General features: G+C 40.7%; 1 protein-coding gene across 1 annotated transcript; it reads right to left on the reverse strand.

Annotated features, from left to right (window-relative positions):
- Positions 1-495: 495 nt before the first annotated feature.
- sntb2 (syntrophin, beta 2) lies at positions 496-15,198 on the reverse strand. The gene is made up of 7 exons (XM_087797036.1): positions 14,240-15,198; positions 7,912-8,122; positions 7,380-7,584; positions 6,660-6,802; positions 6,269-6,465; positions 3,600-3,790; positions 496-2,980 (listed from the first exon to the last, which is right to left on the reverse strand). The coding sequence occupies exons 1-7, from the start codon at positions 14,952-14,954 to the stop codon at positions 2,888-2,890; spliced, it is 1,755 nt and encodes a 584-aa protein (XP_087653162.1). The 5' UTR covers positions 14,955-15,198; the 3' UTR covers positions 496-2,887.

Below are 15,198 nucleotides of genomic sequence, written 5' to 3' on the forward strand. Positions count from 1 at the left end.
TCATCACACAGCTTTGGTGTCTTAGGTGTATAATAAGAGCAGCAGCATCAAACAAGTGATGTCAGAGGGCCAGAAAGACTACCCGACAACTCCAGTGGGGACACAGCTCAAAGATAACTTGTCATCCAAGCATAACCAGCACTCTGATCTTCCTCAAGCAGTGCTTCATGTGGTTAGAAATGGCTAAAGATGTATACGATATTGTGGCTGACTGCTCTGTGTGATGATGGTGATACTAAAGATTGTGGACATATTCTTTAAAATGGTTCATTTGTCCCTCTCCCTGCCTTCATTTACAGTATATATAAAGGATGTGTTATATACACGGTACATTTCTTTTTTGGCTTGTAGGAGGAAAACTGACTACCAAGAGGGAACAACACAAGGGTAATAACTAATGTTGCATAACTGCTATCTCTTTGAAAGATTTTTATATTGAATCAAAAATAATTGTGGCTCAACTATAAAACGACAGAGACGACACAAAACACACAATATCAATAGCTGATTTTATTATAAGGTATTTACACTTGAAAGTCTAACATGGCTATCATACATGGTATACTGTAACTGAAAGTGTAGAATACTTTGCATATAAGAGTTATTGTTCTCAGCAGCACATAAACGTTTCAGTTTAACGATTGGGTTGGACGCAAGCTGCCACAGAAATATCCTTTGGTTTTAAACCCCACGTTATATAAATGTAGATTTGCAAAAAGTGAGAATCATAAAAAAGGAGGTGTTGCACATTCACAAGTATATGGTTAGAGCATCCAGAAACTGTGGATTAGGCAGTTTTTGTCATTGTGTCAGGGAAAGGGCATCAACAGTGACGCCTTTATAAATTTTACAAATGGGTCTCAAGTACACATGATGTACATATGGGAGTGGATCACCTTTTATATTTACGATTAGAAATCCCTTTTCTAGTCTCAGCTAAGTCACCACTTGGTTTCTGTCACTTTAATATTCACTCTCTAAGCAAATTCCCCCATAAGGTTGTACAAACTCAAACTCATTTTTGTGTAAACTATGTGGTAATATTCTTGAATTATTAAAAAAAAGTCTTTTGAAATGACAATTCTTAATCAATTAAAAGAAAATGTTCCGTAACCATAAACAAATAATCACTGTTCTTTCAATTGAATATATTAAATTAAGATGTATAATAATATTCAACAGAAATAAACATAAAATACATTTTGGGGGTAAAAGTTTGGTAAAATAATTTCCCTTTGTATTCTCTCTTTATTCATTGTTAAGTTTTGTAAATTAACATACATTTGCAGGTTTTCTAAAACACTAGAAAAGTGAGCCCATGTGTATAGAAACTGTGAATATTGGATAGATAAAGACATCATTTTGGAGATGACCTCATATGTAATACATTTAACTCTCGGTTTAAAGTAGAACCTACAAACTGAAGGCAACTTGGAGTCCCAATTATTTATCACGGTGTGTGGTTACACACACAACACTATATTAGCTTCAGTATTTCAACCTGTAAACGTCACACAGTGTTACATGAAGTGTTGTAAAGACAAATATTTGTAAAGGTGTTAAAAAAGGCATTGACATGTGTGACACAAGCTCACACACATTGTAGGCTTGCTGACAAAAAAATACACAAAAAGATACACTGCATTAAAATAAATCTCAAGAGGGGACATGACGCTCATCTACAGTGACAGTCAAAGTTGAGTTGAAGCCTCAGCGGCAGAGACATCAGCTGCGGTTCTGTTTCTGATCCGTTGACAAAAAGCCGGACCTGCAGTTGCTGGTCGAGCAGACAAAGTGCTTCATTGTCTGTGGTCCAAATCGACACAATGGCTCCACTCATGGGTCAGCTTACTTACACACACACAACTCAAGGTTGAATTGGATCACAGTCACGCTGAACTCATGTTTACAGTTTGGAACATGGCTCATCATAAAGCTCTCGTGTAAAGGTCCAGACTAACATTGGAATGATCATCCAGTAGAAAAGAATAAGATGGGGTGTAATACAAAGGATTGTGCATGTGTCGTAGCTTTTAAAAGGAAACATCTCAAAGATTCTAGAAGGCACCGTTGGCTGATGATTCAGTGACCATCAAGTCTGAATAGAAGCATATTTACAAAACATACGAAGTTAGAAACACTCATGTATGTAGATGTGATCTTATAACACATAATGTGACTACTGTAAAAACACAAATTGTTTGTGTTATAACAATGAATAACATCTTCAGTATTGTTCACCCAATCCTGTTGATGACATTTGTGAGAAAGCTTGGCATGTAATAACAGCATTATGTTGCAACACCTTTGGCCATTTTTGATTGTGTAATTACTGTCTAATGTCTGCATTATACATCCTACATTAACTAAGATGCTGTAAAGGTCCATCCTATGACCCTGGTTCGTTTCACATGTGTAGAAAATGCATTTAAAATGTTCAAAAGTGTTCATTATCAAGTGTGGTGACAACATGTTCCTCAATGTGAATAGTCAGTAAATGATCACAAATATTTTCACTCAAATATATGTCTGTCCTGTACCTTTAGATAGAACCTTGTCAAACTTACATGTTCTGTTACAAACACACTTTTCTAAAAATGTGAATGACAACAGTTTCAAAGAATGAATACAATAATGCTGAGCCTTCCACTTCTTTCTCATGAATGTCGCACCAGCACATTGGGAAGTGTTTCGCAATAAGCCTAGCAGGTATAAATAAAAGAGTATAAAGAATAAAAAGGCACGTGGTCCAGACGGTCAGCATTGGGTCAAAACTTGACTTGTACTTGTAACTTTTAGGATTCACAAGCAGTGGGAAGGAATGAAAAAAATATCCAGCCCTTGTTTCGGAAGGAGACGCTCAACCCCTCTTACTGTGGCAGGGGCTTCATGTTAGGAGACCCATACGAGTGAGCTTGGCCGACAGGAAGGAATGGAGGACGAAGACCACTGGCTTAGGACCCGAGTGCAGGTCAAACACCTGGATGAGAGACGTCAGGGAATGAGTTTAGTAGATGTAGAGACACAAACAGAGAATTATTTAAAAGGTAGAGATAAAGCAGGACTGACTCATTTGATCTGGAAAGAAAGTCCGACAAGCATTTCAATTGAATCGAACAACTTAATTGAACTTTAAAAGCCATTAGATGAAGTCAGACTGCTAATGCAGACGGACAGGGACTGAATGACAGATGGAGAATTCAGTTCAAGTGAGGCAGAGTCACTTGTGACACTTTTACAGTGCTCTTACTTCCGGTTACATTAACATTATATTCATAAACGTAAATTGTTTTGTCTTTTCGATGAGACTGAGTTTTATGCTCCTCCTTACTCAACCAGAGTGAATCCTCCCACAGTCTACAGTCACTCTAACTGCCAGTTTCATAGTGGCTGAACTTTCAAAACCATTAATCTACTGTGTCACCACGCATGATTTTGGGATTCACAAAGTAGATTCAATTTCACCTCTCAGCAAGGAGTGAAATGTATTTATTGTAATCCTTAAATATACCAAGAGTCATGGGCTTAAAGTCAGAGTCCGGCTTTTATGACATCCAGGTCACATGGGGTACGCTCCGAGAGTGTGTGTCTGCACGTACCATTTCTCCCTCTGGAGACCCAAAGTCCAAATAAAGGTTACGTATCCCATCATCTGCCGACATTTTCAGCTTCTCGTACGGGTATCTGAAGAGAACGGAGCCCCCAGGTGGTTCTGCAGGCTCCCGGGTCACAGTGAAGCCCTTTTCGTAGTGCAGCGTCAGACGAACGTCCTGTCGGTTCAGCGTGCAGCCTGCAGGAGACGAGCGGCATGAACTTTGGGTCACTTTCAGTGCAAGAGGCCCGAGTGGCATCACATAACTCCCACTTTGAGCGTGAAATGATTATGTTCTGGTTTCTGCAGGCATTTGTCACAACTCAGTCTTAGCTGAGGAGCCTCACATGTGACTTTCTGAGACACAAAATGCACAATTTGTCTCAGATTTTGCACTTAGGAATCTACGTCGCCCCTTTACTATCTAACATTGATGTTTTGTCTTCTATTTGTTCACACTTGCTTTGAGATATCTGTATTTATATCTGAACATTTTGTCGACACTAGTGACTGAACATAAATGTATTTTCAAACTAGGAAAAGTGACGCTTTTCTTCTCTGCTGCTGTGTTCTAAAATCCAGCTTTGCCTTTTGTTGATGAGGTCATCCAATGTGAAATGATTTCCATGTGTATTACTGTAACTTCAGAACCAAGAATGTGTTTGTGTGTCTGGTTTGTTGTAAGAAAGAGTGAAGTTCTCCTCTCCAGCGATGCTTTTTGTGCAACTACAGCAGTAACTCAGCTCCACCACAGCTGCAGTTTTCATTCGAGGGGGCACAAGTTTGACGTCAGGAAAGACTTTCTCAAAATATTTCAAAACATCTGGAATTTGTTAGACGTGAAATGATAGGAAAAAAATAGGATCTGTTCATTTCTGACTCATGTATCAGTTTTCTTCCTCCTTAACTGACAGCAGAGGTTGTACTCTGAGTGGCTTTTAGATGACTGAGCTTCTACTGGACGTGTCAAACTCAGGGCTACATTACGGTCGTGTTCTATGGGGCCTGCACAAGAGCTTTAAACATGTATTTAATAGGAGTTTAACTTCAGAAAGTGATAGAGGTTATGAATGCCAACCATTTTTTTTTTTACACTTTTTTAAATACCACAAGGATTGACTATGTATGGAGATGCCAGCAGTGGTTGGTTTTGTGTCTTATGATCTAAATTGAAGTTCTGGTGACCTTATAAAAAAGCGTTCGTCTCAGAGTGTAAAGATTGTTGCTTTAAAAAAATGAAAATCTAAGGATACACATATTTCAGTGTAAAACACATGTTCTTAAACTTAGTCACTCAGATTTCATTTTATAATGAATCAATTTACTATTTGAAAAGGATTTCAACACACAGACTTCCATTTTTTCTATCCATCCATCCATCCATCCATCCGCCTGGCTGTCCATCCATGTATCCATCAATCCATGCATCATTTTGTCCATCCATTCATCTATTAATTCAGCAATTGATCCATCTGTACATCCATCCATCCATTGCATTTATCCCTCAGTCCATGCATTAATCCTTCCATCCATCCATCCATGCAGCAGCCAGCCCTTCAACCACCTATCCATCCATCCGTCTGTCCATCTATGCATCCAACCATCAGCCTGTCCATCCATCAATGTATCTTTCCATCCATCCATGCATTCCTCCCTCTGTCCATACATCCATCCATGCACCTTTCCACTAGGGATGTACTGTGAAGCATTGGCTCACAGCAGTGGCTCTGCTGCAGTTGAGATGTGAGCGGATGTTTGGAGGAGAAATCACAGTTAACTTTGCTGCTCTGTAGAGAAGAGAGAAACTTTCAGTTGACTGCATGAAAGTCAAAAAAAACAAACGTGTTAATTGTGTTAATGTTGAGTTCATCGTAAGTAAGGCTGCGCTTAATTTAAATTTCACAAACTTGTCAATGATGACACAAAAAATACATTCAACAAGTTTAGCTTAGTCTTAACACCGCTAAACGCTTTACTAACTTACTTTTAAATCGGCAAAACTGTCATCATCATTCAATAAATCCAGCACAACTCAGTATCTGTCAACACAAATGTGATTATCGAGTGTTTGTTGTATTAAAACTGTGTTTAAAACCATGATCATGAACAAGGACCTCTCTGCTCTCAGGTCCATCGGATAGACGTCAATGCGCACCTTTTGTGAATCACATTCAGACTAGTTTAGTGTGTGATTTGTTACATCATGTTGTTAGGTGTGGTTCTTTTTTACATTCACAAAACCAAATCCATTTTGGAGCAGATAAGACTCTTAGAGAGTGCTTTTATTTGTCTTTTCTATTCTACAAAAGTGTTATTAGCAATTATTATTTAGTTCTTACTTTTTTGGTTTACCTGAAAGCTTGACACCTGCAGGGATGCAAGGATTTTGTTCCAAATTGTAACTTTTATATTTACTCTTGTCAACCTCACAGACCAGCTACATTGTTTTCAGGCTATAGGGAAACAACTGAGATTAAAATGTAACCTTTTTATTTTCCTTATTTTTTTGTTCTCAAAATGCTGGTAAACATGAAACACTTTATTTTTGGATTGTTATTAAAAGCATGAGAAGTTTTACTTCACAATGAAATCGGCCAATACTCAAAAGCAACAGGGACTTCTCTCATCATACTTAATGTGATCTTTTTCTTGCGTTCAGTGTTTTATTAGACTCACCGATGGAAACTTCTTTGATCAGCTCTGCAGCGGCGTGAGCTCCTTGCACCAGAGCACGCGTCCACGACGACAAGTCCCAGTGAGTTTCCACCTTAAAGATGTGGGACTCGATGCCTTGCCCTGTCCCTGTCCGGGTGGCAAACATCAGGTCAGATCCCTGCGCTGGAGAAACTCGAGCACTGCCAGAGTGGACCAATCTGAAAAGAGTCAGGAGATGGTAGCGAGAGACATCAATAAAATACAGTCATCTACAAGTCAAGATACAAGGGGATGGAACTAAATTTGAGATCAGGATTAAACGACTGGGATGAAAAGGACGAGCAGTTGAAGTCTGACAGAATCACGAGTGAGCCCATCCAGCAACATTTCTGCCCCACAGCACCTCACCAACCTTGTTGCGAGCAGCGGGTGCGTGAGCAGCGGCATGGTCCATGACTCTCTGCTCCATGGAACTGACTCAAACAGCAGAATGTCCTTTTCTGTCAGTGCCATGACGATAGGCCTGTGCTGCTGCCTGCCTCCTTCCAGCTGAACCTGGAGGGAAAGACAGTCAAGGCAATGGTCTTGTGGTGCAATGCAGCATGTTATGTGTATGGAGATCAGGCCGGTTCAACTTCTAAAATATATTTATTCTCCATTTTATTTGAAATACTGAAAAATAAACTTCACACATAAAACATTATTATATAAAGTAAAAAAGCAGAGTTTGTAATTTAAAGGCACTAAGCATTATAGATTATAATGCCATTGCAATTTAATGAATCTATTATTTAAAGGAACTGAAGTACGTGCCATTACATGAGAAGTGGATCAACAATAACATTGCTCCTTCCCATGATTTGAAGTTTCCATTTAAACGAACTTGAGGCTTAAACTACGTGGAAACATACATCAAATTCTGAACAAAAAGAAAAATAATTTCATTTCAGGGAAAATCTCATCTGAAAAAAAAACTAAAGAAAAACAAACAACAAGAAAATTAAACTGTGAAACGAACTAAATATAACGTTGTCAAAGGAATTATTCTTATTTAGCCACTTTGTTGCATCTAATTATCAATTACACCTGAACTTTAAGCTAGTAAATAAAACTTTCCAGCAACACCAAATACCTGTTCGGCCATCCAGCCGATGTGTTTGAGGTGCGGCTGTGAGGACACCGAGGCTCCCAGGTAGGAATTGATGTGGGTAAGGGTCTGTTGCAGCAGGGCGGCGATGTTGGTATGGATGGCGGTGAACCACGAGTTGGCGCTGGGGCCGTCTTTGCAACGCAGAACCACTGTGTGCTGGCCGTCTGGAGAGTGAAGCTCCAGCAGTCTGGACAAGTTGATAAATCAAGTCACATTTCAATGAAATCTGAAATAACTGGGACTGCTGAGTCAATAGGTAGTTTTACGCCCAAAGATATGGTGAGATTTTGTGTCTCGGACAGGGTGGTTTAATGTCTTGTCATAAACCTTACTTTTTCCTGATTAGCATGTGACCTTTTATTAAAGTAGTTTCTCAAAAGAGAAATCTGATGGATCACAGAACACCCTGCTTCTTTTCCTCCATTAGCACATGACCAAGTTCCATCCTCCTTTTTCTATCTTTTGACAATAAGAAAGTGACTCAACTTTTTGAGTGTTAAAGTGTCACTATCACCTGTGCTCCAGGTCTGGCATGGTAAGGTTCCTGCTGATGAAGCACATTTTTAGGCCGATGACTTTCCTGTCTTTAGACGAGATGTGATTTGGAGAGCCTGAGTCGTCGCTGCCACTGTGGCTGGGAGACTGGGCCCGGAAGCCGTCCCACGGCAGGTCAGCCACCAGGGATGGCTTCTTGAAGAGCGGCGAGACCTCGCGGATGTACTTCACTGTGGAACAACAAAGACAGAAGTGAGACACGACATGTCTATCTTCTTTAAGTCTTCTATATTTTTGTAATTCGTTTTTTGGCTGCACCGAATGAGAACCGCTTGGCCTAGCTAACAGTCGCAAAACAGAATCGACGAAAGAGGAAACAATAAGACTTCTATCAAGTGCACTTTTGGGACCAACTTTCGTGAAACCACCTTCAACATTCTTCTCCAGAGAGTCCAGAAATGTGTATTTTCAATGTGTATTTTCAGTAAATATGTTGTACATTTTAAGTCAGAGACGTTGTTGTATAAACCCTTTACGTATAATTGTTACATTTTCAACTACAATTAAACTTTTTGAGCTGAAATCAATTAAATTATAAACTGAAAGCAAACAGTTTCATCTGTGTTCAAACAGTTTTCACTGTAATCCAACAATTTACAGCTATAATCTAACAATCTATAACTGTGATCAAACCAGTTTTAGATAATCAGAATTTTATTTTATTATAGCAGTAAAAGGAAGAACAGTTTCATATTTTTGTTAGTTTATTTATTATTGATACATGTTGCTGCCTTTATATTGTAAGATAATTTATGTAGCCATTTCTAGGTCATATGGTCATTCATGGATTTTTAAGTGTAATGCCCACACAATGTGTGTCATGATATCATTTATAGGTTTTTATGTGCTGTGAGTGCAGTTCATTATCTTTGAAGAAATGTATAATTCTCTGGAGTATTCTTGGAGTTTTAGTGTCATTTCAGTGGGTTTACTCCTTTTACTGAAGTATTCATCTGAACCATAGTAGTTCAAACATATGGCTGATGGGAATTCTCTTTGCATCTGTTGTGCCCTTCATTAGGTGTGTGTTTAAAAAACAATATAATGTTCTGCTAGCAGTCTCTTTTCTGGCAAGGTCTGGCTATTTCATTAATAAAAAAGTACAAGGTCTTCACTTTAGTTCTGTTCACAACAACATCCAGTCTTTGTATCTTCCATCCTCAAACTACTGAACAGCTTCACTGAAACCTGAGATGAAGCTTTCAGCGAGGTGAGGTCATGCTCGAGTGTGTGTGCTACTCTAACATAAACCAAAGCTCTGCAGATTTATCCAAGATGTTCAGAAACGGACCTCAGGCTTGTGAGTACATGACGATGACGTGCAAGCGAAGGGTGGAGCTTCTGTGCATGCCGAGGCAACAAGCCAAGTGGCTCGATTCACGTCTGTTCCAACAAGATCCGAATCCTTTCTGAACAAGTCGGGTGAGACTTCTTGCTCCTTCCAGTTGAGCAAATATGTTTCAGAGACATGTGACTGTGACATTGTGAAACAGTTTTCCACAGTCGACTGCTTCTAGTTTTTTGGACGACACATCCGTATTTTAGACGCCAAGTCAATTATTTAGGGTCATGGTTCACAAAATGTTTTTTTGCAAAGAATTTGAATTTAGAGTGGACATCAAAGATGATCTCTCCATGGAATTTGTTTGTGATCAGCAGGATGTGTCAGCATTTGTCTTGCAAAACCATACTGTTGTATTTAGACACAGGAAATGTGTCCCAGCTATTTAGGGGAGAGCGTTGCAAACAACATGGAAAAGAAACCAGCTCTTCAAAGTACACATATAGACAGATAATCATTTATGCCTACGGACAGTTAACCAAGTAAAAGAGATGAACCATTAGTGTCCAGGTCACCTCAACACGACTGTAAAAAAGAGGAAGTGAAGATGAACAGTTTCCTGATACATGTTTGCTAAGAAAGAAAAAGTGAAACTAAGAAGTAAAATCTGATTTTTCAGGACATCTCCCTCTCCATACTCCACACAAGACTAAGATTTTGGTGCAATGGTTTTGATCTCACCCTTGAGTCGGGAAGGAAGTCTAACTCATCACATTCTCCACTGAGGCTCTGTGTGTGCCAGAGACAGTTAGGATAATCTTTGAGCAGCCACAAGGTCATCGCCTAATAGCACTGCCAAAATAACATTTTACTGAGCGCCAAGTTCGACCGCAGTTCCATTTGTACAACCAAAACTGTCCAGAAAAATCCCCCATTGGTCTGGCTCACAGTCCTCGCACATTTCTCCGTCCTCTACATTTTCTTTCAAACAAAAAGATTCTACTAACTAAATCCTAGTAGTCTAAGTAAGTAAGTAAGTAATTTATATTTGTAGAGCGCTTTTCCAGACCAGGGTCACAAAGCGCTTAAACAATCAAAACAATACCCAATAAAATATATACTATAAAAGTTTAAGACACATAAGACAAACACAGGCGTCTCAGAGAATCAAGGTCTGCATGCACAAATAAAAATGTCTTGAGATGTTTCATGAAGGAGTCAGTAGATCCATCAAGCGCAGAAATAGAGTATGATCATTCCAGAGCTTAGCTCCTCTGGTCCTGAACCGTGTGCGAGGAACCATCAGTAGATTCTGATCCACAGACCTAAGAGCCCGAGCTGGGGTGTAAGGCTGGATCAGATCACTGATGTAAGGAGGAGCCTGACCATGAATAGCTCTGAAAGTAAGAAAAAGTCTAGATAATCTATGGATCAGATCCTCTTTTTCACTTTAACTGAAATGAGAATTTACCTTTCAAAACCTTTACATGGTCTACCACCAACATACATCAAAGATCTAATCCAAACTCGTCAACCTTCTAGGATACTACGTACCTTAAACTCATACCACAAATCTCCAAATGTAGATATGGAGCCAGGTCCTTCAGTTTCAAGCCTCTCTGCTGTGGAACCAACTACCAGCCTTAATCCAGAGGGCAGACAACCTCTTTATGTTTAAGGGTAATCTTAAAACTTTACTTTTGGATAAAGCCTATAGTTAGGACTGACTCGGGGTCTTAACCAGCCCTTTTTGTTGTTCTTAGCTGCTATAGGCTTAGATTGTTGGAGGAGTTTTAGACACCAAGCTCTCTCTCTGTAAATCCTTCTTTTTCTGCATTATATTCATCACCTGTGCAGTTTAAACCCACTTCTTCTCCTATTCTTCTCTACTTCCAAAGCTTCTGCTGGATCCAGCATCTGCACCACGTCAACGGATCCAGAGTTCTCTCCAGCACCTCCATGGAATCTTCTACTCTATACTCTCCTCTTCTATCTCTCTGTATTTTCTCAGTTAAAGTTAAATTTAATGGTTTGGGTAAATTATCATCCAATAAAACAGTAAATGTCTTCCTTATATTTGAAATAAAGGAGTGTGTCTTTAAGATACCGTTTGATATTACATTTAAGTAATAACAGTAACAGAATACTAGGTAATTACCAAAATAGTTGACAGCTGCACACTACTTCCAACCAGCTACACAATCAGTGTTTTTGGGAGACATATGAACGAATGATTTTAACTTCTGTCTTATCAATCAAAATAATACATGAAGCGACACACAGAAGTCAGCAAGCTGCATGTGTCCTTTGGAGAATGTATTCTAAATAATCTGTTGGTTTTATTAAATACACACACCGATTCATTTGTCCTATATATTTGTCAACAAACATGGACAGGAATTGTGATCCTGGTCCAGGTATGAGTGACAGAACTCAACAACATAATTTGCTGCTTGCCTGGTCTGTGTGATTTCTGTCGTGCAGTAATACCTCCAAATATGTCAACTTTACACAAAGGATAAGCAGATTAGGGACCAAAATAATCATGTTGATCATCCCGCTCTGAGATTAGAAATGTCTTCCTGTCTTGCTGCTGCTGGACCATGGACCTTTCTGGGTCCTGTTAGGCCTTTTAAGGACTGGACAGCAGTGTTTTATGCTAGCGGGATCCTTGATATGTAGTTCTCAAAGCTTGACACAGCAGAAAGGATTCAGAGGCCTTGCTGCTGACCTTTGCCCTAAATCCGCAGATGATGATGGAAGTAAGGAATGTATGCCCCCGTGGCTAATTGTGCGATTGCCTGGGGGGTTATGTGTTGTGTACATGGCAAAGCGGTCTCAAAAGTGTGACCATGTTGTGGCCACACAACACTGGCAGCTAGAGCCGGTCCACAAACAACACAGGCCAGCAGCTTTTCAAGAGTGACGGCTGGATGACACATTCCTCAGAACAGGGTCGCAAGTTTGATGCGAGCCAGAGTGAAGTCCAGAGTTGTGCAGGAGACAACACCTCCGTCAGTTAAAAGCAGTTTCTGGTGATTCAGCAACTGGTCAAGTTTGTCTTCAGATTTTCTTTTTCTTGGGTTCTTGGTTCATTCGAGGGTCCTGAAGTCAGACCAGTTGAGAAACTCCATTTTAAAAGGTAGTGACACTGAAACCAGAGGGTCGATACACTTTGGGGTTGCCTAAAAACATTATTGAGACCGACTAAAGAGTGAAAGTGAGTCACAAATTGATCAGTTACAACAAGGCAAGCTGATCAGTATTCCTCCCGCATTTATTCCGCACCATTAAACACCACATTTAACTGAAGTTTCCAAACCTCCGGGGCTTTCTCTTTCTCTTTCTCTTCCTCCAACTCACTGTTTCTTTTCATTTGTCCTCGTATCCCACATTAAAGCAGACTCTGTGTGATACTTGGTCAGATTATAATTCCAAACACCCAGTGAAGACGTTGATAGATTCGTAAAAGCTTCCCAGGAGTCCAGCTTCCCTCCAAATATATCTTCTCTTTCTTTTCGCCAGGTCAAGGTGGAAGCAGCCAGTCCACCCTTTAGTGGGGAAGTATTCTCATGTATACAAAGATTCCATCTACTACAGCATCTGCTTGTTACAGAGGTTGTAAATCCAGCTAGAGCTCAGTGTACCCACCACACTTTCTAAACGATTCTTCATGACTGCCCACACTTCTCAAAGGGACTTTAAGAGAATTTTAAAAATCCATGAAAAGGCTTTTTGTTGTTTTCTTAGTGAAAAAAAAACTCCACAAAAACAGCACTGGTGAAAAAAGAACAAGCATCACCAGCAAGGCAACTAGGGTTGTCAGATTACTACAATTTTCGACTCAAATAAAAAACAATACATAAATATGTAAAACTCTATACTACACAAGGATAAGGAAAAGGCCCACTTATTTAAAATAAATATGTGATTAACAAGAAAACTGCTATGTTGTTTTTACAACATTTAATAATTACCAGTGCTACATTAAATCGTTCTAATAAAATACAGCTGTTAAAAAAGAAACTACAGCTATGAAAACAAGTTTAGTAGGTCTGAGGGAGTGCAAATAAATGAATAAAATAATAACAATTGAAATAATATTTTCTAGGTTGTATGCTGCACACATCTAAATATTAGAGCTCTTGTTATTTGAGGCATTATCTGTATTGATGCCCGACATATTAGTTATATACTGTATATACTTTTAAAAATGAGTATCATACCCGGATACAACAATTTAGTAGCAATACATTTTTGAGTTTCAATAATTTTTTTTCATAATGGCACACTTTGCTGCAGCCATGTATCATTTATTATGAAACTGGATCTGACTTGCAACTTGCTAGGCTGACTTTAGCATGTCTGGTGACAATTATGTTTGTCACTCTATCCCTTTTGTTATTGAAAAAATATATATTGTTATTTTCTGGTTGTTTATTATAATTCAGTTCCTTAACAGCAGTGCACTGATTCCTTTTTTGTTTTTTTGTCCAAAAGCATTGTCTCCTGGAAAACCCAATACACACAAAAGTAACTTTAATTTTTTTAAATCTATTAAATTACACCACATACCCAAGAAGAGCAATATATAAAACATAGCAACTTTGGAAGGAGATTAAATACATTTTCTGAAAAATGCTCACAATTGTGATTTACATTTTGAGAGATAACAACCATACTCCTGATGTATGAACATAAAAGTAGCTTCTTTTTAAATCATTACCAGATCACGGAAGTACCTGCACAACACTTCCTCTCAGTCACTGCGGGTCAAACTGACTTGTGTTTACTCGTCTAATCTCTCGAGTCGAACATCTGACATCTGGACAGCGCAGAGTATTGTGTAAATGTTCCAGTACCAGTACCAGACAGTTTTTCTGTTTGTTGGCACATTATGAACAGAAAAGTGACAAGTTTTCTCACCACCGCCCACCTCCTCCTAAGACGCGCTCGGTTCTAATCTCGGCCGCAGTCAAATCCCCGCTCTGGCGTGGACACTCACCCTCCAGCGTCACTTCTTTCCCCGCCTTCTTGAGCGCCTGGACCGCCAGGTCGTGCGTCGCCTCCCGGAGGTCGTTCCCGTTCACCGAGAGGATGGCGTCTCCGACCCGGAGGGCGCGACTCTGGTCCGCCGCCAGCCCAGGGAAGATCTTGGAGATGAGGATGGGCATCCGGTTCTCTCGCCCGCCCTTGATACTGATCCCCAGCCCGCCGGTCTCCTGCTTCAGGACCCGAACCTTCCGCACCGCCTCCGAGGAGGACCCGTCCGACCTGGCGGGGAGGTCTCCTTGTCTCGAGCCGAAACTGGAGCCCGGGCTTCCGTAGCTGGACCCCGGGCTTCCGAAGTCCGAGTTGGAGCCGTTGTTCGGGTACTTCCCGGGACTGTTCGGCCCGTAGCTGCCTTCGTAGTGACCCCTGCTCACCCCGCCGCGTCCCGGGCTGCCGCTGCGACCCCGGACCCCGTGGTTCTGGTTCTGAAGTTGATCTTGACAGCGTCCAGAGTTCCCCGAACTCGGCTCGTTTCCATTCGCCATGCCATTGCGAAGGCCCGAGGACGAGTTGTTGTAGTCCCAACTGTTGCCCCCCTGGCCCGTTACATCCGACTCGGCCGTGAGCGACAGCGTTTCTCTCGTGAGCTCGGCGGTCACTCGGATCCAGCGGTCCCGCAGCAGAAGGTCCAGCTGCCCGTTTTTATCAGCTCTGGTCCAAACCGCCATATCTCCACCGAACTGAGCCTCTTTCACTTCAAACTCATCTTACAACTTTTCCCTCCTTTCTGGCTCTCGAGAAGCGAGCTTCTGGGCCGAACAGACACACCCACCCGAGTCCAGCCGAGGCCGCGCAGAGACCGCGGGAGAGCTCTCCAAGTTCCACGGGAAACTGCGTGACGGAAGAAAAGTAAACAGCGTGGAAGTGTTTGGAGCTTGTTGAAGGACTTCAGCTCGCAATCTGTCTGACTGA

Source organism: Callionymus lyra, chromosome 8 (assembly GCF_982586985.1).
Source record: "Callionymus lyra chromosome 8, fCalLyr1.hap1.1, whole genome shotgun sequence".
NCBI lineage: Eukaryota > Metazoa > Chordata > Actinopteri > Syngnathiformes > Callionymidae > Callionymus > Callionymus lyra.

What these genes read in the sequence shown, in the direction of transcription:
- sntb2 (XM_087797036.1), bottom strand. Translation starts at nt 14,954, where the DNA reads ATGGCGGTTTGGACCAGAGCTGATAAAAACGGGCAGCTGGACCTTCTG. An exon ending in GAAAGAAGTGACGCTGGAGG is followed by an intron (nt 8,123 to 14,239) that starts GTGAGTGTCCAC and finishes GTTGTTCCACAG; the next exon opens with TGAAGTACATCCGCGAGGTC. An exon ending in CACCCGCTGCTCGCAACAAG is followed by an intron (nt 6,466 to 6,659) that starts GTTGGTGAGGTG and finishes GACTCTTTTCAG; the next exon opens with ATTGGTCCACTCTGGCAGTG.